The sequence below is a fragment of the Lolium rigidum genome, chromosome 4, assembly GCF_022539505.1.
Source record: "Lolium rigidum isolate FL_2022 chromosome 4, APGP_CSIRO_Lrig_0.1, whole genome shotgun sequence".
NCBI lineage: Eukaryota > Viridiplantae > Streptophyta > Magnoliopsida > Poales > Poaceae > Lolium > Lolium rigidum.
Window position 1 is genome coordinate 33,330,678 of NC_061511.1, and position 27,918 is coordinate 33,358,595.

Below are 27,918 nucleotides of genomic sequence, written 5' to 3' on the forward strand. Positions count from 1 at the left end.
ATGTGCTTTGTGCCTATGTAGTACTATGTCTGGCCCATAGTACACAACGGCAAGCCTTTAGCTGACGCGAACATGCCATGAGCCCATTACTCGTCGAAGCAACTGCAACCACGCCAAGACGGAATTTCCTATACATCGCCTAGCTGCGGGGTGGATTAACGCCCGCCTGCGTGCAGGAGCTAGTGGGCCGCGGCCCCGCCCGCCCGCGTTCTTTTTTAGGTTGGTCGTTTTTTATCAGTTTAGTTTCTTCTCGGCTTTATAATTTTCCAGTTTTTTATTTTTCTATTTATTTTTTGCTTTTTTCTTTTCCAAATTCAAGCAAATTTTAAATTGGAGGAAATTTCAAATTCTAGCAAATTTTAAATTTTTGTTCTGTTTTGGAATCATTCACAAGCAAAAATTGTTCGAAATTTTAGATTGCTACCTTCAATCATTCGCAAGCACGAACGTGGAACAAAAAATGTTCGCAAGCACGAATCTCGAGCAAATTTTAAATTTTTGTTTGGTTTAAAATCATTTCCTGTTTCGGTGTTCTGGGTTTTTATGTTCAGTTTTCCTTTTATCAGTTCAATTTAAAAATGTTCAAATTTGAAAATTAAAAAAAAACAAAATTGAAAAGGTTCAAACTTCAGAAATTCAAGATTCAGAAATGTTCAAATTGTAAAGATCTTTAAATTTGAAAATTTCAAACATGAAAAAACTTCATACTAAAAAGTTCAAAATAACTGAAAACCACCAAACCAAAGAAAATCAGGCTAAAACAGAGAAAACCATGAGAAACGTGAAAAAAAAGGAAACTAGAAAACCATGAGAAACGTGAAAAAAAGGAAACTAGAAGACCGAAAATCCTACTCTGGCTAATAGGCCAGACCTTGCGCTTCCTGGTTTTAGACGGCCCCGACTTTTGTGGCAGCATTAGGAAGTGAGCAGGTTTGGCCCACCAAGACGAGATTGTGGCATGCGCATGCTACTGACACATGGTTGGGCGGTTCTCCACGCCTCTCGACGTGGCATTATTTGCTCGTGCCGCCTAAAGATACCCCCCTTAAGCCATCTCATCTGCTTCCATCTTCGGTGCCTGGCTTGCCTTGTTGATTTTTTCTCGTACGGAAAAAATTAAAATACGAACAAATGTAAAGTTTGAATAATTTATAAATCTAGATTTTTAAAATTGAATATTTTTGAAAATAGAACATTTTCATTTTGGAACATTTTCAAAATTGAAAAATTCCAAATTTGAACATATTTCAAATTCAAACAATTTTAAAAATTCTAAAATTTGAACATTAAAAAAATCACGAACTGAAACAAAAACGCAAGAGAGTCGAACCATACAAACAGAAGTCCGTCTAAAAAGAAGATTAGAAAGCATAAAATCAAACCGGTAACTTGGCCTAACCCAAAAGCTTTGGGGGTACGCGACATATAGGTTTTGGCCACAGGCTTGACCTTATATTTACGCAAAACTATATTGAAAAATTGGAACTTTGCGAAGGTCCGATGGTAGTCGTCGAGAACGCGACATGAGGCTCATTGTGGTGCCAGAAAATTACTAGGAAATGGTCTCCTAATCTCCATGGATCACAAGAAGAAGAAAGATAGGAATGAGGATGAGAGAGACACGGGGTCAGGTGGATTATCTCATTTTTTGCCATTTTTCTTAGATATTCATTTTTATCAAAATGAAATATCTCGCCAATCTTTCGTCTAAATTGCGCATCATCTTCACTTTTGAGATCCTCGCTTTGAGATTTTTAAAAATTGATCCCATATTTATAGGTTTCGAAAAATTGTATTTCCAAATATAGTATTGTTGTACTTGGGTTTTTACCCATATGTACTTTTATTTCTTGTTTAATTAGTGGAGATGAGAGAGAAATAGACACCGGAGGTTGGGACTGTGGGAGATGCATTTTCCCTTTTATTTTGAATTCAAATATTCAAAACAAAATATCTTGAGAACCGTTTGTCCAAATTACATTCCGTTTTCAGTTTGAGATCCCCCCACCCCAATGACATCTTCAAAGCTAGATCTCATGTTGATAAGTTTCGAAAAATCTGTATATACCAGAAGCACCTCATAGTTGCCCAATCGAACATTTTCTCAATTAAGATGTGAAAAAATATGAGAGAAATCTTGTGCGCGCAATCCATGGCAGCCCTAGAGAAACCGGTGTAGAACTAGGTGAGGGGGAAATAAAATATATGAATTCATTGTTGGTGGAGGGGGCATGAAATTATCCAATGTATATGCTCTAAACAAATCTTCATGCATGTGCAAATCCTAGGTGGGTGGGGGCGGCAATGGCCCCCTTGACATGCACTAAGCTCCGGCAATGCTTCAGGGTGTCGGCCTTCCTAAACATCATTACCATTTTCGTATTCCTCCTGATGTTAGCGCCTGTAGAGCCACCACGCGATCCTCGTCTCCTCCTTGTATTTGTGAATCTACACCCATGGGTTAATACTCCTTGTTTTCCTGCCTCCAACGTGCGAACCCTAGAGGGATACACCATGTAGGCATGCATGGTGCCCTTTCTCTGGCCCCAAGTTTCACATGTGCATTGCGTTTGTTGCTCGTAGGCACCAAGTCTATTCGACCGTTATAATTTTTGTTCTAATAAACTGGCATTTCCCACTGCCAGTGTGAAGTTCTCTAACTGTTGCATTAGCTTCGTTTTCTTTTCCGGCTAATTCAATCATCACGGTTGCAAGTGTTTGAACTTTGAGCGGCTGAATGAATTCTTGGTTTACGTGTCAATAAATGCACACCTTACCTTCACAGCACTGCTGCTGGTTTTGCATTACACATAGCAATGCTTGATTCATCATCTCTCACTCTCTCTCAATCTCTATCTTTATCTTTTTTAAATTGGACTTTTTGATCATCTCAGACGGGACATGTGATCCCCACATTCTCCGAAGGTTGCGTACCTAGACGCTTTTCCTGAGTTTTTTTTAACCCTTTTGTTTCTAACTAATCTTTGACCAAAACACCTATTTATCCAGTGCCGGTCTGCTAGGTCTATATGGTCAATCATTCAGATAGATTCTACCTTATATCCACCACGAAGTATTGCAAATATTTTTAGCAATTGGCTAAATAGAGTATATTCTAGTTTTAAGTTACTTATCATGGTGGGAGCAATTGTCATTTTATGATCGCTTTGGCTATGTAGGAATGATAATATTTTTAGTGAAAAAATTTCTTCTCTTAAACAGGTCATCTACCGTTGTACGGATTTGCTGCGTTCATGATCATCGCTTCAACGTGCGGTGGAAGAGACCTCTTTACGAAGATGTCTACACGGTTGAAGGATACGGCGGGTGGTTGCATAACCACAGGCTGCCTCCCATGTATAGTTTAACTTCAATTATTTGTGGACCACTTGTGTTGGCTTTCTTCGTTGTTTTAGTTTTACTATAGACTTTTTGGACAACTGTGTACGTCCTAGTTATACAGATGCTGGGTGTAATGCTTAAAACTCTTTAAGTAATAAAATGTCATTTGTGAAAAAAAATTGATCTTTAACTTGACAATTCAATCCACGATTATCGGATTTCAAAATGATTGTTTTGTGAACTTTGGTTCTGCCCGATGAGGCGGTGACAAGGTGGCGATACAAGTCATGTTAACACGTTGTGGCTGGCAAGCAATTCAGTTGTGCGCTTAGAACGGCTACCTCTTGGTAAAACCAATCAACAATTTGCAACACAAAGTTAGACAGTCACTTGTGCTGGCCCTGGTAGCCGGGAGGTGGAAATGCAGCTCTGACGCCCGATGGATGTGTCCTCAACCGTAGCACGTAGTGATATGCACATACGACTGACACCGAAATGAATCTACCACACAAATATTCAGCTGAAACATCAGACTGGTAGATATGTGTCCTCAACCGTAGCACGTAGTGATATGCACATACGACTGACACCGAAATGAATCTACGTACCACACAAATATTCAGCTGAAACATCAGACTGGTAGCTTCGTCGACGTCTCCAAGTCGTGCTGTCGCGATACAGCGTCATTTGCTTGGACGCGCCCACACGACTGACTCAGAACTGAGTTCAACGATTATAGAACGGTTGAGAATCGGTTCGGCGACCTCATTTCCAACCTCTCCCCTCTCGTCTAGCTACAGGGTTTGAGAGTCCGCCGCTTAGAGCCGGGCCGCCCCAGGGCCTCCTCCGCCGGACTAGCCGGCTGGAGCTGGTCAGGGATAGGCGCCGGAGTAGCTAGGAGTAGCTGTAGGTTCAGATCTAGTTGTCATCTTCGTTTTACCCCTGTGGAGAATGGCGCTATGCCCTTGGGAGCTTGGACACGGCGGAGCCCGAGCTGCTCCCGGTGGCTGTTCGTGGTGTGGCTGCTTTCTGCGGCGCTCCGGTGGACGGAGCCAGAGGCGGAGGGCGGCGGCGCTCCCTCACCCCCTTCAATAAAGCTCGTTGGTTTCTCCCACGATCTGGACGGATCTGGCCGAGATCCTCCCTTTCTTCGCCACCAGGGAGGTGGAAAGGAGGTTGGGGGTCAAGGTGATGCCGTTCTTGGCAGATCGCCGGAGAGGCGTCCTGGAGCAGAAGATCTACCTCTTGCGCAACACATGGCGACCGAGCTCGTCGCCATGATCCTCGGCCAGCATGGTGGCCCATCCTCAACCTCCAGATCGGAGGCCCTCCGATTCTTCTGCTGGAGCTCGACGCTTCCAGAGGACCAAGTGGTGCGTCCCCGGTCTTCTGGTGGTTGCCAGCGGCGGAATCCTCACGTCGGAGTGGAGTATTCGAGCATGCAGCTCCTGGAGCTCGGCGGCGACGCCTGGAGCTCGCCGGCGTCTGGTGGCAGAGGCACTGTCCTCGATTGCTTTTTCTCATGTATTTTCAGGGTGCTTTCTATAAAGTGCGGGGTCCTTATTTCAAATAGTAGGTTTGTTAGGGCAAGAGACGACATAGGACTTCGCTGCAAAATGTACCTGCCACATGTGTTTCAATGAAATGCTCCTCTGGGGTCGCTGACCCCACCTTGTGTTCAAAAAAAAAAACACGACTGACTCAAAACCAGCTTCCTAGTCAACATCAATTGTCATTAAGACGAGCTTCATAGTCAACTTCAGAGGTCTTTCATCTCAGAGTAGCCATTTGTAATATTACCATTTTGTCTTTGGTTTTACTATAAATTCTTCTTAATTAGTAAAATAGGCAAAGCTTTTGCCTTGTTTTTTTTTTCAAAAAAACTTCAGAGGTCCAGAAGCTCCAACCATCTGGCTTCCAGCGCATAATCCAAGGATATTCCCCGGAAACACACATGCTACAGATGGATAATTTTCTCTGAGTTTATCACGGCGAAATGAAAAAAGAAATCGTAGTGTCCTAATGCATGACGTCCCATCTACTGAGAATTAGGGCATCTCCAACCAAGCGACCCAAACGGACGTGCTGGGCCGTCCGTTTTGGGCCGTTTGGGTTGCCGAGCGGACACCCGGACAGCGGCCCGCGTCCGCATGCCCGTTTGGGTCGCACGCTGCGCCCAACACGGCGACCCAAAAAGACGCCACGTGGTTCGTCTTCCCTGCGCGGCGCTGCGCCATGGCAGGCCTCGACGGGACAGCAATGGCGGGCGGTAGAACGCGCGGGAAAATTCCCGCGCGCACCAAGGTTCCCGCGCGCGCGAAAAGGCCTTTGGCGCGCGCTCGCGCCCAAGTTTCCCGCCCAAGGCCGCCGCCTATAAAAGACGGCGGCGGTCTCACAGACCTCATCACAGCCGCTCCGTCGTCCTCTCCCCCTCCACCTTCTCCGGCGCCCTCTCCATCGCCATGCCGCGAACTCTGCAGGCCACGTGGGCAAAGCCCTCCCTCGCCGCCCGGGCCAGGTTCCCGCGGACGGAGGAGGAGGAGCGCGCGGACGCGCGGTGGGTCGCCGACGACGGGGCGCTCCGCGTCGCTGCCGAGGCGGCGACGAAGAAGGAAGAGGACGCGGAGATGGTGGAGGCGGCCGCGGACGGCTGGCACGAGACCGCGAACGGGTGGTACGAGGCCGCGGAGGAGGGTGCCGCCGCGGAGGAGGAGCCCGTCGACGCGGAGGACCTCGCGCTGGCGAACATCAACGCCGCCATCGAGGAGCGTCTCGCCGACCTCAGGCGCGTGACGAAGGAGCACGAGGCCACCTGCCGGGCCGGCCGCCGCCGATTGGGCGACCTCCTCGGCCAAAAGAACCAGCTCCTCGCTATGCGAGCAGCCCGCCACCTCATCCAGCTGCCCTCGCCCGAGCGGCGTGCCCGGGAGGCTGCTGTGTCGGCGGAGCGCGGCCGAGAAGAGCGCACGGGCCGGCGGAACGAGAACCACGAGGCCCAGGCCGCCGGCCGCGTCCGCCTGGAGGCGCGGACCGCTGTGGAACGCGCCGCCCTGCAGGAGCTGGAGCTATGCGGGAAGCGGATGGTGCCGCCGTAGGAGGCGGAGCGCGAGCGTGCCCGAGGCGCGAGGACGGAAAGGAGGAGGATGAAGGCCTCCGCCGCGCCAGCCAGCTTGTAAGCTGGAGTGAAATCCTCACGCGTACAGGCTGCCCGCGTCGAGTGAAATCCACGGCCCCGACGGCGCATCGGCGAGGAGTCGCCGGCGAGGCCGCCGGCCCCGTACGTATTAGGATAGGAGTAGTAGATTTAAAAAAATTGTAATGGGTACCTTTTTAATGAAGAAAAAATATTTCTGCCTATGACACGCGAGCCAGGGACGGACAAGGGACGGACGCGAGCAGCCAGCCATCGGCGTCCGCGGCCATGCAAACTCGTCCCAGATTTGGGCCGGGTTTGGGTCGTCCCGGACGCCGCGGCCATCCGTTTCTAGGATGGGTCCGCGCGCTGGGCCATTTTTTTGTCCGGTTAGACCCATCCGGACGCGCGAGCGCGGTATGGGTCGCTCGGTTGAAGATGCCCTTGCGCGGGATGGGTCGCTCGGTTGGAGATGCCCTTAGTTAGAGTCGACTTCCAAGTCTAGCAAACTCAGCCTCTCCAACCATCAAGCTCCGAGGACAATCCGTGGATATTCCCTGCAGATCACGCAACACATGCTTAAAAATGGATAATTTTCTCGGAATTCAATACCGCCAAATTTAAAAGAAAAAATGGCAGCGTCCTAGAACATGACGTCTCAGTCAACTCCCACGTCCTTAATCAAACTCAACCTCGAAGCCTGATCCACATCAGACTTCCAAGCACAATCCGCGAATATCCCTCTCAAGCAAAATACGCAAGGCTTTTTAAACAAGTTCAATTTGCTCAGGTTTACCTAGAGTATAATGAAAACTATTCGCACCGTCCTAGTACATGAACCATTTATCCTTGTTCGGATTTAATTAGAGTTTAGTCCGGTGTCCTGATCACATCCAACCTCCAAGACTGAACCGTTTCTGCAAAATTGTCAACTGCTGAATGATGCTCAGTTTGGTCACACTACAAGCATAATCCACGGATATTCCCTGCGGATTTTGCGATGCGAGATTTAAAATCGTTTAATTTGCGCGCTCGGGCTTGATAAAAATGTAATTTTGCTAGGAACTATTGTTAGCCGTGTGATCACACGGCTAACAATCAAATGTCAGGCAATGGTCAAAGTATCATTCCGGCGCGCCCACACAGTGGACGTCGACGCGCTTTATTAATTTCGCTCCGTTCCAGTGAGGAACTGGCAGAGACGCATGCAAATATTCCTCTTCCCAATGCCAGTGGCAGAATCAGACGAAGCAGCTTCTGATTATATATCTAAATCGGAGAGGTGTATATATAAACCATCCTCCTTGTTACTTTCAGCCTCGCACTCTAAATCATTCCAGGCTCCCTCCTCTCCTTCCTAGATCGACTTGCTGCGGTGGGAGTGTAGTGTACCATGGCGGCTCGCCGGCTTCTCGGCCTCCTGGCGCTCGCGGTGCTCCTCGCCGCGGCGGACGCCGGCGTGACGAGCGCATACCGGCGGAAGCTGGAGGCCACCGCGGACATGCCGCTGGACGCCGACGTCTTCCGCGTGCCGCCCGGCTACAACGCTCCGCAGCAGGTGCACATCACGCTGGGCGACCAGACGGGCACGGCGATGGCGGTGTCGTGGGTGACGCCCGACGAGCCGGGCAACGGCACGGTGGCCTACGGCCGCTCGCCGGAGAAGATGGTGCTGTCGGCGCGAGCCACCCTAACGCGCTACAGCTACTACAACTACACGTCCGGGTTCATCCACCACTGCAACCTCACCGGCCTCGAGCACGGCGTCATGTACTACTACGCCATGGGGTTCGGGCACACGGTCAGGACCTTCTCCTTCACCGCCCCGCCCATGCCAGGTCCCGATGTGCCCTTCAAGTTTGGACTCATCGGTACGTACACATTCCCTTCCTTCACTTCAAGATCCAACATTCGTTCACTTCAATGTCCAACATTCGTTCACTTCAATGTTCATGTTAGAGTAGAATTAGTTAGTCGTTAGTAGTGCTACTCCATAGTAATGAAGTAGAGACAAAAGGGTCCGGTGGGATCTAGGACAAGATGAGAAAAGACCAGCATCGTCAAAGTCGTCGTCGCTAGCATGTAGCATCCAGTGGATCACAATTTAGCGGCAGTATTCAGGCGGCATCCAGCAAGTTGCTGGCATGTCCACTTCGTTCAAGCCTGAATTTCTTTGGCTAGTATCGATCAGAACATTTGGAAAAATATTGCCAGGTTTGACTAGATCCCCATGCATGGACCAGTCACCAGTGCAATGTATCTGTAACTGTATACTGAATTTCTCTATTTATCTGAATTATATTTTTACATTCGCTTAGATCTATTACCACTACAATATCTGTGTATATGATAAATTGTTCACAAACAGGTGACCTAGGTCAGACGTTCGACTCCAACAGCACGGTGTCGCACTACGAGGCCAACGCCGGCGACGCGGTGCTATTCGTCGGCGACCTCTCCTACGCCGACAACTACCCGCTCCACGACAACAACCGCTGGGACACCTGGGCACGTTTCGTCGAGCGCAGCGTCGCCTACCAGCCCTGGCTCTGGGCCGCCGGCAACCACGAGCTCGACTACGCTCCAGAGATCGGAGAGACGACGCTCTTCAAGCCCTTCACGCACCGGTACCCGACGCCGTACCGTGCCGCCGGAAGCACGGAGCCCTTCTGGTACTCCGTCAAGATCGCCTCCGCGCACATCATCGTGCTCGCCTCCTACTCCGCCTATGGCAAGTACACGCCCCAGTGGCTGTGGCTCAGCCAGGAGCTTGGGCGCGTCGACAGGAAGACGACGCCGTGGCTCATTGTTCTCCTGCACTCTCCCTGGTACAACAGCAACAACTACCATTACATGGAGGGGGAGACGATGAGGGTGCAGTTCGAGCAGTGGTTCGTCAGTGCCAAGGTTGACGTCGTCCTCGCTGGCCACGTCCACTCCTATGAGCGCAGCCGCCGCTTCTCCAACATTGAGTACAACATCGTCAACGGCAAGTCCACGCCGGCGCATAAGCTGGACGCGCCGGTCTACATCAACATAGGTGATGGATACAAATATGGTTTCAAACTATTCGGCTGTATCCGCATATTTAGGAACTCAAACTCTGCAAATGCTGGGAGTCACGTCACGAGGAAGAAAAGTATGATTATCCGCATACTATCCGCCCCGATTCCGAATCCGAAAAGAATATGGATACAAATATGGTTTCAAACTATTCGGCTGTATCCGCATATTTAGGAACTCAAACAGACCATTTTAAATTCTTGGTAATGGACAACCATATCCATTGGGTTACGAACTACTGTAAAAGATATCCAACTAGTACTACTAGTCGTTTTAGAAGCAAACATGAAAGGATTTTGAATGCAAACATGAAATGGATCATGTTGCCGTGAAAAGCATGCACAGGCCAGGAAGGCAGTGCTTGTATGCATGCCGAACTTGGACCCATTTCGTCTGTCCCAACCCCACGCCATCAAGCCCACTCGACAGGCCCAAGCGGGAGAGAAGCCAGAGGCAGAACCTCGCGTCGGGCCAGATCTTGGCGACAAAGACTGCCTGGGAAGCGTCTGGCTGGAAAAATGGCCTAATTTCTGCCTAAAATGGCCGGGACTTGTCAAATATTTCGGAAATCCGACTTTCTCTGCATTTTCTGGTCTATCCAACCCGGAGGCGGTTTTCCACGGTTTTTCCCCCGGTTCGCCTAAGCTCTAGGCTATCCTCAGGCAGCTTTGCTGGGCTGGGTACAGGAACAAGGCTGAAGCCCACCAAGAAGGCTGCATGCATGTGTGCGCTGTTCTAACTGTATCTCTACATTCCTCTGGCTGGCTCTAGCTCCTTCCTTCACACGTGACAACATTAGGTGCAACACCGTCTGATTTGTTAGTACTCCTGATTTAAGTAGCTCTAAACAAATTTTTTTTTTAGTTTTGATTAAGTAATTAGAACTAATAAAATGGATATATATTGCTTCCTTTTGTTATGCACGGTAACATCAATATATCTTGCAAAATCAACAACACCAACTCCATGGTGCATGGTGTTTTTGGCTCACGTCTCACAATACGCAACGATATATGGATGGGTCTTGCCTAGGCTCATGCTAGGCAGTACGCCATGGAGGACATCATCTTAGCTAGATTTCTTTTCTTCTTTGGCCTCCCTGACTGCCGTCTCTAGTCGTCGGGCGATTGCTCAATGACCATGAATCAAGCAATGACGGTATTGCGCGATGATAGCCACCACTGCTCATTGCCCCGCGTTAGGAAGGTCCCATCATAATTTTGTCTTGCCACGCCACACGTATCGATGCCAATATTGTCGGTTTTGATACTCCAACTAGTGAAAGACGACGAGTTCTAGTCCAGTTTGTCCTACATCGTGTTCCCATCTTAGCTAGGCTCTCCAACGCCAGCTCTAGCCACCACGGTTGCTCGGCGATAATCACGAGTTGTTGCTGCTAGTTCACCGCCGGCCAGGCCACGTGATGGCCACTGCGTCGCGGTCGTCCATGCCCTCGATAATCCTCGATAATATATTGTAAATTATGAGCATTCTCGATGTTCAAAAAGTCCAATATTTCATGAAATACTCCGGACTAAATGGATCCACCATGGGTCACCGGCCGTGGCCATCAAGGTCACCATGCGTCGAGCTGTGACTAGACAGCAGCGCGGGAGAATTGGCGGGGCTCCAAAGAAAGTGTGATGTTGCAGTTGTGGGGGCACAATGGTGAGTTGTAGGGGTGGGGGAGTCGTCGCGCAATGGTCCTTCCGTTTGTCCCATCACAACACACGTACTCTCTGCATGGGCCATGTATGCCCAACTATATTTTCCCGCCCAGGGTTACACCTGTCACCCATGTACGCTAACTTGGGAATACGGGTTGGGTGATTCTTGGTCGCGCCGTTGGAAAGTTCTCGCGGAGCTGGGGTCTTCAAACATGTATGTAACACGAGTCTACACACGTACTAATGATCTATCGTGCACATGGAATGACAGTCATGATTGCTACCCGCGAAATAAGATCTAGGAAAGCTAGGGCTTTCTGATGCCGCTGGGAAGCTATGGTTTCCACATGTAAGAATCATTTTTCATGGTGGAGGTGCTTATTTTCATTCTAGTTGGCGTGCATGAAAATGCCACTTCGGCCGAGGAAGATCTAGGGAAGCTAGAGAGTCTGGTGGCGTCGGGTTGCTAGGGTTTCGATGGCTCGTACTTTTCATCGCTGCGACTCACCCGCCTCCACCAAGATTTTTCCATTGATCAAATACCTACTTCCACCACGACAGACCTCCCGCCTCCACCGTCCTAAACGCATTCCCATGCTGCTATTGCAATCTTCTTTGTTGTTGCCTCGCCTCCCCCCATTCAAACTGGCGCCACCTCTATGCTTGGATGGCATTGATCTGCTCCCACCAATAGTTTCATCCCTATCGCAGTCCACGCCTTCGCGGACAGCGATGTCGGTTACCATGTGTGCTATGTGGAGTGAGTGTCAAAACCATTGACATTGTGTAGATTTGAGTCTGTCCATGCCTATAGATAGAGGACACGATGACACGACGAATGGACACAATGTTCTCTTCACTCTCTAGCTTTCTCTCACTCTCTGTGATCTTAGTTTCTTTCTTCAAATAGAGGAGTGTTAAGACAGTACTGTATTGTCTAATTATAGGGAGGCGATGACAGTTGGATGTTACCAAAAATATCACATACTTCCACGCGCCTCTTGTCCCATCGTTCCTGACATTACCTATCTTTTCATGTGACCTCCATGTTACACGCGACGATGTAATGTGCATAAAAATTGGCGGCGTGGCACCCGGCGTTCCGCCACGCCGCCTTGTCGCAACACTTCGTCCGAAGTCGGGTTCAGGGCATGGAGAAAGAGGGTACAAACCATTCGACGCGCTAACCTCAGGACACGCTCCCTTTCCCTATCCACGGAGGTGCCTACTCGCCGCGTTCCCGCGCGCCTTTTCGGGGCCAACGGAGCGCCGAATCGGGCCCTTCATCTCGCAGCCGTCGGCCTGATTCACCACGCTCTCTAGCGCCCCGCTTTGGGACGCTACGACACGGCCATTAGGTTACGGGGCTTTTCCCGCCCAAATTTGCGTATCGGTAGCTTCTCCCGCCCACTTTACCGTACTGGCAGCTTCTTCCCGCCCAAATTCCCGCGCCTACATACTCGGTGGCTCTTGGTGACCTACTTCTTAATTTAGCCCCACATTTTATGTGCTCGTACCACTCTTGGCGTCGCCGTAGCCGTCGCATACGGGCTCTGAATCCGGCGTATGACCAGCCAATGGAACCGTCTCGAGAAGTTGGCTTCTCCCCGAGCCACCGGACTTGCGATTTCCCGTAACTCCACGATTTAACATCTCGAGAGATTTATTTTGAACTGCGGTGAAGTCGGACCCCAGGATCCATCGAAAGTGGTCTATCAAGCCGATGGAGGGACCGGTGGATTTAGCGGCGCCGATGGTTATCGCCGACCTCGTCGGGGCGAGCTTGGGCGGGCGGCTAGCGAGCAAGGCTTGACCGAGGCGAGGCGGGCGCAGACAGTCTCATGGCGGGCACGCGCGAGCCGAGGAGTGGCGTGCGGTCGTCGATGTCGACAGGTGTCTCCGGCGGCTGGCGAGCCGAGCCCAACCTCTACACGCTTTGATTTGGTGAACATCACGTAGTAGAAGAAAATAAAGAATAAACTGACAGCTATGGCCCACCTCAAAATTAGAAAAAAAAACCCATAAATTAGGCCTATCTAATATGTATCTCCCTAGAGCGTTGTCTCCTTTGCCACGTCAGCACCCATTATCGAGGAGAATAATCTATTTGGCCGAATCATCTCTAGTATTATATGGGAATTCTTTTGCGAGACAAATGCCATGCATGAGTTGATACAGTAGAGAGATTATATCTGACAGAACTGAATAACAATGACGAAAATACAGAGACAACTGATTGTATACTCATGTCAACGCGCGTGCCTGTAGACAGATGAGGTTACAACTACTAGTAGTACATTGCATAGTAGTAGTAGATAGAGTAGAAAATTGCAATCTCGGTCGGTCGGTTGCTGATTTAATGGTGGTATATATCGTGCTGATTGAATGAATCAGCTGGCGATGACGGTGTATGGCTCGACGATGAAGAGCGGCCTCTGCCGGAGCTGCCGGCACCGCCGCACGCTCTGCAGCAGCTACTCCCTGTGCCCGATCGACCCGCGACGTGAAGAGCAGCATCGTCGTGCTCTGCTTCTGGTGCTGCCCGCCGTTGTCAGCTTCGTCGCCGGCGCGGATGACGGCACACGTACGACGCAGGTTTGGCGCCGGCGGAGCAGCTTCGTCGTCTGCGCGAGGCCGGACGCGGCCACCACCTGGACCTCGTCGTCGTCGTCCTCTTGCATCCAGGGAGCTCTTCTTGGCGTGGTTCTTGCACTTGCAGCTCCCCGACGACATCAAGAACGCTTTGCTTCTGGTGATCGCGAGCAGAGGAGGAGGCGCAGTCAACGAAGCAGAGCCTGGGGCTTCACGGCCACGAGGCCTCAACCACGAGGCGCGCGCTCGTCGCATCCGCAGCGAGGCGGGCCGTCCGGAGCTTTAACTCGTACATGAAAGGAGCGAACACAAACTGACCTTTTTGGTATGTTTGGGTCGGCCCGCTGGAGATGTTATTAAGGCAGATTCCACGGTTGGGGAATTTGCCAGATTTCAATTTATCTAAGGGCATCTCCAGCGACGCGACGCAAACGGACGCTTAAACCGTCCATATTTTGACCGTTCGTGTCCGATCATACTAAAAATTAAACCGTTTGTTTGCGCCGAATTGTTTCTCAGAGCCGGACGAAACATCTATCTCTATTTACAATACAGCCAAGAATACAAGTGAAAGGGCGCAAAAGAATGGGTCATCTTTGTCAATTGATAACTGAGTGAGACAATCACGTTCTTAAAGCGGTCGGTTCCCAATCGACATCCGGAAAGAAAGCCACCGAACTGAGAGAAGACGATCGTCTCCTCTCTTCCTACTCGATCTTCGGCGGGGTCGAATGCTTTCCTGGTCGGAGTGCCTCCAGCGGTGTTTCTTTTGCGTCGGCTAGAAGTAGCACTGGTGGAATAGGAACACGCAAGTAGTACTACGAAGCAGACATACAGTTCATTGGCGCGGCTTCAAGGCGACGGCCCTGGAATCGTTGCGCTACCGGCGACAGCGACCCCAACACCTGTCATCTTCGATAGCGCGCTCCCAACCGCCGCCGCGTCTATGGCGGAATTCGACGAGCTCGTCGTGAACCTCCTCGACCTCCTCCCCTCACATACTGCTACGGGAGCGGCAACATCCTCCCCCTCAACGAGAAGCTCTACCACACCTTTAAGTCTTTAACGAGGACCTGTACCTGGGTGGCATGCGACTACGGCAGGCGTCGGCGACGCCAGGAAGTTGGTCTCGGTCAGCTCGTGCAGGTGCTCCTCGAGTACGGCCCCGACGCCGACAAGCCCAGACGCGCCCGAACTCCCCTTGAGATAGCAGCCGCTTCTAGTGCGGAGCTCCTCGTCCCCAACGGCACCTCGCCTGCCGGCTCCGACGCGATCCATGTTGAAGCCACACAGGCAAGAATCCTCTGCGGCTGGCAGCCGCGACGCGGTGAAGATGCTCCTTGCTGCGGGCGCGAGGGCCGACACGCGGTGCGGCACGGACTGTGGCGCACCGCTCCATGTCGCGGCGAGACGGGGCGACGAGGCACACACGACGCACGCGTTAGACTCGACCCCTCCTTGTATTTATAGAGTACGGCTCAGAGGTTTTCATGTGGTTCGAATTTTGTGGAGGGAAAATGGTGGGGCGGGAACCAGACTACTGGTTTTGGAATCCGCGTGGTTGCTGGGAGAGATGGAGCGTTGGCGGGTGGAAACCAAGCGTCCTGAGATTAATGGGCATAATATCTTTCCTCACTATTAACTCCTGCATGAGTGCATGACTAGCGGAGGACTCCCCAAATCTCCAATTAATCCACCGGGAATCATGGCCAAATAAATTCACAGCACGTGAACTGTAGGACGGACGTGAATCATGCACTTCTTCCCTGGTTAGTCTTCTTTTTCTTAACCCCATACATATGGATGGATGCCTATTTCACCTCTAGGTGTAGTAAATTTCGTTTACTGTTATCACAGACCGGAATCGTTGATTATTGGGTATAAGTTTCATTTACTTAGCGTACATTTTTCCTTAATATGTGTATTTTGCACCGAGGGGATACTAGTATTTTTTGTACAAGATTGGTACCAATAGGAAGAAGATGCCGTTTTTTTTAATTTTATTGTTCACTCTACCAAGTTATGTTTAAAATACATATATAGTTACACAGCTTTCCGATCGATCCGCAGGGCACTCTTGCACGCACCAAACGATATGGTTCCAATATCTGAACCTTTGTCCAACATTACTCTAGTGCGGCTTCTTGCAAGTATGGAAATTTCCACTCTCAGCATACTCAGCTTGGATATGACTCATAGGTGAAAAAAAATTATATTACCAGTAGCAAACTTTAAAACAAGATTTCTCCTCGATCTATACAATAATAACGACAATTCATCCTATGCCAGCAACAACATCTAACACAATGGCTAAGATGAAAAAGCATCACCTCCTACCTTCCTACACAGACCCTCTTCTCATCTTGCCACGATCCCAGCCTCCATCTCCATCAGTGACAGGATGTAGCCTAAGTCTGCCTTCAGCTCCGACAAAAGACCATCGACCATGCCTAGCCATCAGAGGTCCATACCTCAGCATTTCCCCCACGTACCAGACTTGGGGGCACCTAATAGCTTGAACATAATCGGTCAAAGTACCACTAATGATTACTGCAGCTTGCATGCCACAAAGCTACAGGGATATATATGCAAAAACAAAATCTCTACGCAATGCAAAAATGCATTTTACAAGTTGATAAAACTACCAGTTCAGCTTTGTACAGAGCTAACCATTAGGCCTTTTTTTAAACAAGCTTGAAGCGCCCCATCTCTCGTCTTGGTCATCCATCGTTTCCACCATCTCAACTCAGCGAGAAGGAAACATGTATATACGTGGGAAACTGGTGATTAGAGAAACGGAAAACAAGTGCTGGTTGGCTTGTACTACCTTTGTTCACTTCACTCATGATGACCAAGTGAACCAAGAACAAATGTGAGTACCAAAGCACTTGACCCTTTGATGGTGCACTGGGCAGTTTATATTGCAGCAGCAGCAGCAGCAAACATCAACGGCTGAAACTTCATCATCACATAGTCGATGAGGCTCAGCTAGATGATGAAGAAAGGCGGGAGCGCCAAATGAAGATTCATAACACGGCAGCACCCAACTTACGTTTTTGCCAGATTTGGGTACCTTTAGGAACCTTCTCATGAAGCAGTATTGGGTCAGAACGAACATGTCGAACTCGAGCATGTCCACAATTTCTCTCTCCTGTATATTCCTATTGTTAGTTCTCTGAAGATGCAAGATATTATTGGGACTGAATTGAGGAGGTGTAGTAGTAGGACTCTTACCATTTCAAGGATATCCTTCCAGGTGTAGGCACGGTTGCCGATGATGATCAGATCCTCCACCACAGGGACACTCTCCTTGTATTTTGCACACCAGCAGCATGACAGTCACACCGACCAGCTGGAGTTTCTTCCTCAATCTATTTTCATGTGCTAGATATCTGTCTCGGATGTTCACTATGAGGAACAGGGTCTCACGAAGCAGCTCAAGTTTACAGTGCATCTGCATTGAACAAACAACATTGAGGTCTGTAAAAACGTTGCAAAGCACATTAATATTTCTTCACTGAATCCACCAAACAACAAGTAAAATTCTTACCTCTGTTAGAAGCCTATACATAAGAACACCACGAGTCTTTTCATTGATGTTAGTCTGATGAGACATGTAACTAGGAGAGACACCGCTCAAATCCTATAGAGACAAAATCACAATGAAATTTTCATTTCCATAGCAGGTCATATACAGACCTTTGTACCAATAGTAAAAAAATCACAGGGGTTGGCAAAATAGTTATCTCGCTTCTTTTGTAGAAAATGTAAACCTCATGGACATATTCAACCACTGCGAGGGACTTGCTAGCATGGCGGCTGTTGATAGCTCGAATACATAAGCACATGTCCACAGATGTAAAAGTACCCCATGGAAACTTATGGCCAAAGTGGTTGCTTAGTTATTTTCTGTGTACTAACTAGCAGAACATGTTGCTTGCACTTCCAGAATCACCTTATCTTGCTCCATATTCCGTGCCAACAAGGGCAAACACGGACAGGGCAGCACGGGAACTGTTTGGTGATCCCTGCCATACACAAGCAAGTTTCTTAGGGCAACGAGAAAAACAAATAAATAGCTGGGCAATGATAAACAAATAATGCAAGACAAGAAAAACCAGGGCCACTTATGTTTTTTCGTCAAGAAATAAATTGTACTAGTTCAACTAATTAACAAATGCAAGTTTAATTAGTAGTAGTGTTGGAAATTTAGCCATGACCTTGGAGTTCCAATCCTACGAATAAATAACCTAACAATCCAATGACCATCTGAAGGTACTGAACGTTTACTACATGTTAAAGCTTTGGTACAAGGCAGTGGTCATAATAAAACAACAACGAAATGGATATGCAAGACCAGTTTGACAAGTGAACAGAACTCTTCTGAAATTACAAATCAATTACTAGAATGAATCGAACAGGATGCAGATGGGTCTCTAAAATTTAGCAGGGGGTAGATGATCAAAGATAGAGCTAAAAACATTAAGCTACCAGGTCTCATGATATGAGTACAGAAACCAGGCCCATGGTAAATAAGTATAGCTTGATGAAAATTATGATGTACAATGTAGCTTTATTATGAACGGGAGCATGAAACACAACCAGCCAACAATGTCCAGAGACATTGCCCTGCTTCTGAATTTGCACATTGTCCAGGTAGGATGGAAACACCTAAGCTCCATGCAGATGCATTTGAAATCGACAGTATGTGAAGAGTGCGCTCGTTGCACGCAGAATGACCAGTTTAACCAATAAAAAATTGCAAAAGAGCTGGTAAATAGAAGTACAAAGACAACTAAATTAGTGAAAGACCCGAACATTAAAGGTAACTTTTTAATAACATAAGCATATACTCAACCAAAAAACTCAGATTTCCTTGCATTTAAGCGGACAAATAATACGCAGTGTTGAAAAATATAATCCCATAAAGTATCAATACCTCGATAAGGGCACCCCTCTTTGCCAACTCCTCTTCAATACCTCTTTGCTAAATCGGCAGTTGATTCTATCATCTTTGGGGTTGAAATGACAGAAGACGATCCAGACCCAACTATTGATCTAGCATCTTTGGCAAGTATCTATCAGAAAATTTGGACAAATATAGCCAGGTTTGACTAGATCCCCAGCATGGACCAGTGCTAATGCTCCCTGAAATACATCTGCGATTCTGCACTAAAATTCTCTATTACTCCTATACTACAGTATTCGGTATATGCTGAAAATAAATCGGGGCGAACAAACGAACAGGTGACCTAGGCCAGACGTTCGACTCCAACAACACGGTGTCGCACTACGAGGCCAACGCCGGCGACGCGGTGCTATTCGTCGGCGACCTCTCCTACGCCGACAACTACCCGCTCCACGACAACAACCGCTGGGACACCTGGGCACGTTTCGTCGAGCGCAGCGTCGCCTACCAGCCCTGGCTCTGGACCGCCGGCAACCACGAGCTCGACTACGCTCCGGAGATCGGCGAGACGACACTCTTCAAGCCCTTCACGCACCGGTACCCGACGCCGTACCGTGCCGCCGGAAGCACGGAGCCCTTCTGGTACTCCGTCAAGATCGCCTCCGCGCACATCATCGTGCTCGCCTCCTACTCCGCCTATGGCAAGTACACGCCCCGAGTGGCTGTGGCTCAGCCAGGAGCTTGGGCGCGTCGACAGGAAGACGACGCCGTGGCTCATCGTTCTCCTGCACTCTCCCTGGTACAACAGCAACAACTACCATTACATGGAGGGGAGACGATGAGGGTGCAGTTCGAGCAGTGGTTCGTCAGTGCCAAGGTTGACGTCGTCCTCGCTGGCCACGTCCACTCCTATGAGCGCAGCCGCCGCTTCTCCAACATTGACTACAACATCGTCAACGGCAAGTCCACGCCGGCGCATAACCTAGACGCGCCGGTCTACATCAACATAGGTGATGGAGGAAACATTGAAGGCATCGCTGACAAGTAAGTTGCATAAGGCAATCCCAAATTCCCAATGCATGTAGTGGTATTAATCGTTTCTAAGACATGCTATATCTACGCGAAATGCTGATATTTCAAGACTAATATGGCTCTTAGCAACCAAATAACGCAAATTACCATTATTTTCTCACTAAGGGTATTAAATAATACTTATTTGTACTTCTTATAAAGCAAAACCCCACGAACTGCAATTAATCTTAGTCTATCTCTACATGCAAGACATCTACATCATCTATTTCATTAGCCAATTAAATATCCATGCCATCCCCACTAACTTTCATTATTGATGTTTCCTTGCATGCAAGGTATCTGTGTCACCATTTTTTGATTAAAATGTCCACATAGTTAATTTATAGCCATCAAATATAAAATGTGAATTAAATTTAGCATCTCAACTATTTTGACCAATTGAATATTACATACTTCTATAGATAATTCATATTACATATGTATTATATCATTTCATTTAGACAATATAATTTCTTAGAAGATTCCCGCTGCAACGCGCGAGGTATCCTTCTAGTTTACTAGAATACTATAGCATGGCTATCAAATGCAACATATTAAGGAAGAAAATAACACTACACCATTAAGACACAAACCACTGAAAAAGTTGATTGAACATATATTTAGTCCATATAATATGTGAGGGTTCAAGATACAATTGCGTTGCCACAACTCTAATGTTCACAATAATTTTGTGTTGTGGGGAGGAGGTTCACAACCAAAACAATCAACACAAGTGCAGCTCAAGCCTGAATGCACCATTTTCCGTTACCGACAACATAAATGCAGCTTCCCATGATAGGATGGGATATTTTGATACGACATGAACCACAGAAAAAAATCCAACTTACATTATATATGCATGATAGACATAAAATTTGGGATTATCATATGTTAGTTTCAAAATACATGTGAAATACTATTTTCCATTGCTAACGAACATCACTCGATGCAGCTTCACGAAGCCGATGCCAATGTACTCGGCGTTCAGGGAGGCGAGCTTCGGGCACGCAACACTGGAAATCAAGAACCGAACGCATGCTTACTATGAGTGGCACAGGAACCACGACGGTGCAAAGGTCACCGCAGACTCCGTGTGGCTCACTAACAGATATTGGATGCCTACCGACGACTCAAACTGATCATGTCACATCATTTATCCAAGATGCACAAAATCATTTTAGAAATTTGGGATGACAAAACTTGTGTAATCCAATCTTGTTATCTACATGTTTTTTATATTAATTTGTCAGAAAGAAAAGGTTTTATTTCAGGTCACAAGATAAAATAGAGAAAATTTTATTTTGCCAATGCCAACCTGAGGCTCATTTTGTACAACACGGACACAGTTATGTAAACCCCCACATCCTTTATGGATATTTAGAGAAAATAAATAACACATTATAATATATTTTCTATTAGTATTATCTCTAGCAATGAATGTTTGTTCTCACCCAGGTTGATGTGATTAGCATTTAAATAAAGAAAAATATATGACTACATGTGATTAAGAGATGACATCTAGTAATATGGCAAAGTCCTAAAGGATCATCTCTTAATAATGAAGAAAATACACACATTCTTTTATCACCTTGTAGCTAAACAACTACTCTAGGTGGCATTTACTATAATAAGAAAAGGCTCAAATCACACTATTGTTCATGCCCTAAGACTACACTCTAAAACCGGCTAGAAGGAACACCTAAACTCCTGAAACCTTCACCGTAACTCTCCTCAGTAAACTTGGTACTAGGATGTATTTTCCATGCAAAAATGATTGTTAATTCTTCGAGTATATACTTCTGTTTCTCTTATACAAAAATGGTGAGTTTATTATACATCTTAATCATTTTAATATATTTCTTTGATAAATATTAGAAAATTTTATACCCAAAAGTGTAGAGACTAGTTATAGCTTGTTTTTGACAAAGAAGAGTGACCAACCCACAAGGAACAAAATGAACCCTCCTCACAAACTTGTACTAATCATTTTAATATACTTCTATGACATTAGCATGGAGATAGATGTAAATGCTGCAACTATGTACAAGTAATTTTTTTTGCAAACATAATCTAAATACAAGCAAATAATAGTAATAAAACAAAATATGGTTTATCAATGATGCAATCCTCGGTGTGATATAGAGGAAAATCCAGGTATTGCACTTAATAAAGTGTTCCAGAGAAAGCGCGTGTCGTAGAAAAGTAGCGACAATAGCCATCGTCAGCTTACAGAGAGGTGAAGCTAAGTCGGCTATGGAGATTCGGGAACGATATTATCGCACATGATGTACTAAGGTTCAGGCCATGACAATGGAGGTAAAATCTCGGGAGATACAATGCATGAACCTGTGTATGTCTAGGTCATAACCCTCCGGGGTGCCCTTGTCGGCTTTATATAAGAACCCGGCTAGGGTTTACAAGCTCTGAGTTTGTTCCGACGACTAAGAGTCCTAGGATGTCTTGGTTAAGAATTTTGTGTATTCTAGTCCAAGTCTTCTAGCATTGTACAACTATCGGGCTCATGTGGATCCGATTTGGGCTATCTGGTTGCCCGGCTTCGGCTTCGGTCTTCTTCCACCAGGCTTTGGCTGCCTGATATGCCCGACGACACATTCGCACATGGACCACCCGGCTTGGTAGAATGCATCCATGTCTTTGGCCTATCTATCAGGCATACTCCCAATATATGGTATAGAAATACATAAATGCAGTTTTGAACATATGCTCCTGTTCCAATTAAAAAATTGTAAAAAATAGCAAACTAATTCAAAAGGTTATGATTTTTTTTACAAGGGATATGAGAATGTGTTCTAACTGGAAGCAACTTTGTGGTGAGAAATGGCATGTTTGGTGGTCTATGCAAAAAATAACAAAATTTGGTGTTGTTTGGAGCATTTGGATTTGTTGCTCGCAAAAAATAGATTTTTCTTTTTTTTGCACGGACCAGTACATGTATCTTTTCTAGGAGATTTTTTTTCATGCTATTAGAATACATTTTGATGTTCATTGTACAAAAATTTCAGACTTATTTTTATTCTATTTGCTATTTCTCTAAATATTTTATTGAAGCGGGGAGCATATGACCTCGGGAGCAGAAAAGACATGTCCATAGACATACAGTTACATAATGGTACAACACATTAGACATATGTTGTATTTTGTTCTTATGTAGGTGGAGTCCATGCTGCTATTGATTTGTATGCAGCAATGGGGTTTGTGGTGAGACCGAATGATAAGGGTCTGCTGGACGCGGCGATGGGGAAGATCAGGCGTCTTCACACTTCCGGCACGACTTGAGCAGGATGGCGCTCCTTATTCCCGGGATGTATCTATGTTTAAATGTTGCTTTAGTTTGTGTCTAAGAGTAATTGTGGTTGGGTTCGGGTGTGACCCTATCTTTGTATGAGAATTTATGATCCTGGTTGTTGCCGGTGGTTCCTTAAAGGAGAATATTTCCTCTAGATCGAGAATGCACTCGTGATGGATCCCAAGTGCAGGAGATCAATTGTAATATTTTTGAATAAGAAAGGTTATAAAATCCACAAGGAGCAGAAGGTAATGGTTAGTAATTTTTTTATAAAACGATAAAAGGGTGCAGTGGTTTTGTTCTTTTCGGTGTGTAGTTTGCAATAAAGTAAAGTGCAGAAACTAAATAGCAACAAGTAAATGCTCTCAATGAGAGAAAGCCCAATCCTCTATGCAGCAAGAGGATAAACTCAACTGTGTGTGTGAACTTATATGTGACAAGTGTTCCCGAGGGCGACATGTATTTACTTAGCATTTAGATTTCTACACAACATGGTGATATAAGCAAATACATCCCTTATGATGGGTCCTAGAGCCATTTTCATGAGCAAGTATAGGAATCATTAAGACATAAATGTCCCACTATAGCAGTTAGCGCATTGGTCCCGACAAAACCCCCTCTAATGCAACTCAAAGTATCGGAAGACGGTTTTTGTCATTCCGTTCCTTCCACCCCTCATCATTACATTAAAGTGCATCCCTATGAGCCCATATATTTGAAGTAATATGTAGTCGATGTTTGCATAAAACCATCATAGAACCACATAAAAGATCAAAACTTGACCAAATACTCATGGCATATTATAGGGAAATCATAGACAATTCACCATATGTCCTCAGGAACATGGGAATCTACTCACAAGTGACAAACATGGTATGGATCAAAGGCATATGGCTTACAGCACAATATGAAAATATAGTCTTTTCACTAAATAAAGACAAGTTGCCAATCACAATCATGCAAATAACACTTAAAAAATATCTAAGGTTCAATCAATCACAGAATATGAGGGGGATGAACTGAAACTTGGATATGGAGATGGTGATGATGATGGTGCTGATGGAGATGTTGATGGAGAGCCCCCCCACGCCAAGGAGGAGTGATGATGATGTTAGCGTCGATTTTCCCTTCACCGGAGGCTTCGGTGCTGCAGAATCCACCCTCTACTGGAGTAGGAGAGAACTTTCGCCTCCGCTGCCGCCTCTGTAAATCTTGGTAAAAATATGGCGTAAATTTTCTGGCGAGACGGATGTTCTGTTAAAAGGAGGGTCAGGATGATGGTCGAGGCCCGAATGGGCTAGGGTGGCGCGCCCAGCATAGGGGGTGCCACCTGGCCACATTTGGCCCTCGTGGTTAGCTTCCATCTTGTACTTCTTTGGCCCACGGTCTTCCTCTTTATGAAAAAACTGATCAGATATTTTTATTTTGATTTTTGGACGTTCAAAAGGTCCCTAAAACAGCAAAATACAAAAAGAAAAGTTTTCTGCCTCCCAAAAATTAAATAACAATAATAGAGACTTAGTAAGAAAGTCTCATAAATCAACTAAAAAGCCATAAATATGATTGATCATGAGTCATGACAAATATCATTCAAAACTACCCATATAAGTATCTATATTGATGATGTAAAATGCGTATCAACCCATTGTTGGCGCACACTGCCTCACAAATCACCAGCCTGTGTGAAATTAAACTTTTGAGGATAGTTTAGACCAATAAATATGCAATAAAAACAAACACAAGTGCATACACAAGTGACACCAGCATGCAGCCGAAACGCCTATTTCTACTCTGTATGGGACGTGCTTCCCTACCATCTCTTCCCCAAGCGGCAGGGCCGCATGGCCTTCCAACGATGGTTTATAACAATTTGGAGCTTTTTTAGAATATAAAATATGCAGCTTATTTATCAGACCTAGAGAGCATTATCATTTCTGTAATTTTCTCAGCTGAACAAAATGATTCTCTTTGTATTTATAATCAAGGACCCTTAATGTTTGATGTACAAGTACCACCTGTGAATTGTTTTGATTAAGTGTAACCTCATGTATGTTTTACTTCAAGCAAAAAGGGTACACAAGTCCTGGAAATTCATTTTTGAGCCAGTCTTCCAATCCAATCTTGGTACGAAACGGGAGACAGATTTTTATAGAATCCATGCCGACGTGATATATAAAAAAAAATACCACTCTATAAATAAATAATAAATGTATAATAACATAGAGTGTCTTATTTGTGTGGGGCATTGTTTGCCTATTCTTGTTGAGTTTGTCAATGCTTCTCGGTTTACAGAATTTCCTACAGCAATGACTTTCCAAAAAAAGGAAAGCTGAAAATCTGGAGATGCATAACAATGATTTGGGAAACTCAGATTCACATATGGATGTTTTTTCTTCATGTCGGACCAATCATATGGTATGACATCGTTTATCTTGGCGGCAGTTTCGGCCCGTGAGACGTAACTTGTGAGGATTACAATTGATTTCCTACCAGATGCACATGTACAGCATTATTTTAGAAAGCCACCTAGATGTAGCTTTATTATTTCCACTTATCAAGGGGGAAACGAAGTTGTACAGGCGCAGCAGTCCTTCAAAACCCTCTACTACTAGTTTCCGCGAGCCGCCGCGCCGCCATCAGGTCGATCGAGGGATTCGAGTCAGGCGATCCGATCAGGAGGTGATGCCGCCAGGAGGAGGAGGAGGAGGAGGAGGGGGCGAGCAAGGCTGCAGGGAACTGAGCCACCGGCCGACCACCAAGGTAGGGTTTGTGCAATTGTGCTGTGTAGATGAACTTGGATCTTCCTTCTCCCAATCATCAGAATTAACCGTCTCCACAATCTCTAGATGAAGAAGAAACGTCAGAACGCGGTGAGCCTTCCCGGTGGCTGCATCCGAGGCCAGGACGAAAACGCGGCAACACGCAGCCATTGCCCTCCTCTGCTACCTTCCAGTCTTTAATCCATTACAGGGAGCCTTGAACGTAATGAAATGTATCTGCTTTCTTGTAGACGAAGCAGAACCAGGAGCCACACCCCGTGGGGAGCCTCCCAACTGACGTCCTCTTCGGAATACTGTCGCTGGTGCCCTACAAGTCGCTCTGCCGTTTCAAGTGCGTGTCCAAGTCGTGGCAGGCCCTCTGCTCCGAGCCGGACATCCGCAAGAGGTGCAAGAGGTCGTCGCAGACCCTGTCTGGCTTCTTCTTCTACAACGATGACCATGGAGGCTTCAACTTTCTCAATCTGTCCGGCAGAGGCCCTCCTTTGGTCGACCCTTCTCTCCCTTTCTTGCGCGGGAGCTACGACCGCTTAGAGGTCAAGCATTGTTGCGGCGGCCTTCTCCTCTGCAAATGCTGGGCGTCACGTCACGAGGAAGACAAGTATGATTATGTCGTGTGCAATCCTATGACTTGGAAGTGGACTGTCCTGCCTCCTCTAATGGTGCAGCACGAAGAGGATGGTGATCTTGTGAGTTATGAACCGATGAATATCTTCCTAGGCTTCGAGGCGGCCCGTCCGTCTCGCTTCACGGTGTTTGCGCCCCTGGCCATCTGTGATGACGAGTTCTCAGAAATTGCGATTTACTCATCAAAGACGAGGCGATGGATCGCGGTGCAGAGCGACTCAACTACTCTGGCTGCTAATTCAGAGTGTGTCTTCCTGAATGGCACTATGCATTTGCCTACTGATTGTGCTTCGGTACTCACCATTGACACCAAGGGGGAGGATTGGGGTGAGTTTTATATGCCAGACCGCATGCCGTGCAGTGGCAGCAATAAGGTTTCCATTGGGCAATCTCAGGGACGGTTGCATGCGTGGCAGATATATAAGGATGAAGAGTTTGACGATGATAGCCACCTCTATGTTTGGGTTCTTGAGGATTATGCTAGCGGAAAGTGGAGGGAACTTGGTGAAGGTATTACCGTTTCGGAACTGTTCGGGAGGGAACCTGGTGAAGATGATTTCTCCTATACCGGGCTTGCAATTCATCCTGATTCTAATTGTATTTTCCTTACCGACGAGGAGGAAATGACATTGTCGTATGATATGGAAAGTAAAAAGGTGAATGTTATCAGCAGTTGTCAAGGGTTCCAGAATGCTCTACCTTATAAACCATGTTTTGCGAAATGGAAATGGTCTCCGGATGGTCACTGAAAGTCACTGGCTCACTCCAGCTTCATGTGGTTAGAAAAACAGTTGCTCGGATGCGCCTAATCTTCTTGTTTTCTGGCACTGGCTTGGATATGTCCTAGATATGTCAATTTCAGTGTGGTCTTCCTATCTATTTGTGTTTGGATGCATTCGGTTTTGTGGCTTTGAACATTTACCATAAATAATTTGTAAGGAATCGTCTAATGGGCCAAATTATAGAGCTCAAGTTTTATTTGCATTTACTTTATTTGCGCAATTTGTTATCCTCTCCGGCGTTGCTGCATAGCACATACAGTAAGGGGACATTAATATTCATGGTGTTCCATTGTTTGTTTCAGTCTACGTCGCTTGGCAGTTTTAGGGGTAGAATTTCAGTCTATTAAGCTTAACATCTCACTCAATGATATGTTTGTGGGTAAGCTAGCGCAATCTAACATCTCAAGTCCTGTTACTTCTACCATTTTTTTTCTAGATCGTACTAGTTGTTCTAAACAACACATAACATGGTGTATGGGTTTTATGGCTTTTGCAATAATGTTGGTTAGCTGTAGAGAATTTATATGGAAGCCTCCAATGTGTAGTGTTCAGTTGTATGAATGAATAGTCATGTTTATGAATTAATCGAGTCATTTTCGTTTATGTACTTACTATTAATATTGCCATAGTTCATTGTCTGGGGTTAAG

The 27,918-nt window shown here is 46.6% G+C and overlaps 1 protein-coding gene, 1 long non-coding RNA gene and 1 pseudogene across 2 annotated transcripts; 2 read left to right on the forward strand and 1 right to left on the reverse strand.

Moving 5' to 3' along the window:
- The first annotated feature begins 7,961 nt into the window (after positions 1-7,961).
- LOC124649268 lies at positions 7,962-21,178 on the forward strand (annotated as a pseudogene).
- Positions 16,823-17,465, reverse strand: LOC124649269. Its single transcript, XR_006986595.1, has 3 exons — positions 17,348-17,465; positions 17,032-17,251; positions 16,823-16,948 (listed from the first exon to the last, which is right to left on the reverse strand). It is a non-coding gene; the product is annotated as an uncharacterized LOC124649269 (long non-coding RNA).
- A 4,752-nt stretch (positions 21,179-25,930) lies between the features above and the next one.
- On the forward strand, positions 25,931-27,237 carry LOC124646861 (F-box protein At5g07610-like). Its single transcript, XM_047186905.1, has 2 exons — positions 25,931-25,954; positions 26,095-27,237. The coding sequence occupies exons 1-2, from the start codon at positions 25,931-25,933 to the stop codon at positions 27,235-27,237; spliced, it is 1,167 nt and encodes a 388-aa protein (XP_047042861.1).
- Positions 27,238-27,918: the final 681 nt, after the last annotated feature.

Coding starts and splice junctions, on each gene's coding strand:
- LOC124646861 (XM_047186905.1), top strand. CDS start 25,931: ATGAAGAAGAAACGTCAGAACGCG. Junction 25,955..26,094: donor AGAAGAAACGTCAGAACGCG/GTGAGCCTTCCC, acceptor GCTTTCTTGTAG/ACGAAGCAGAACCAGGAGCC.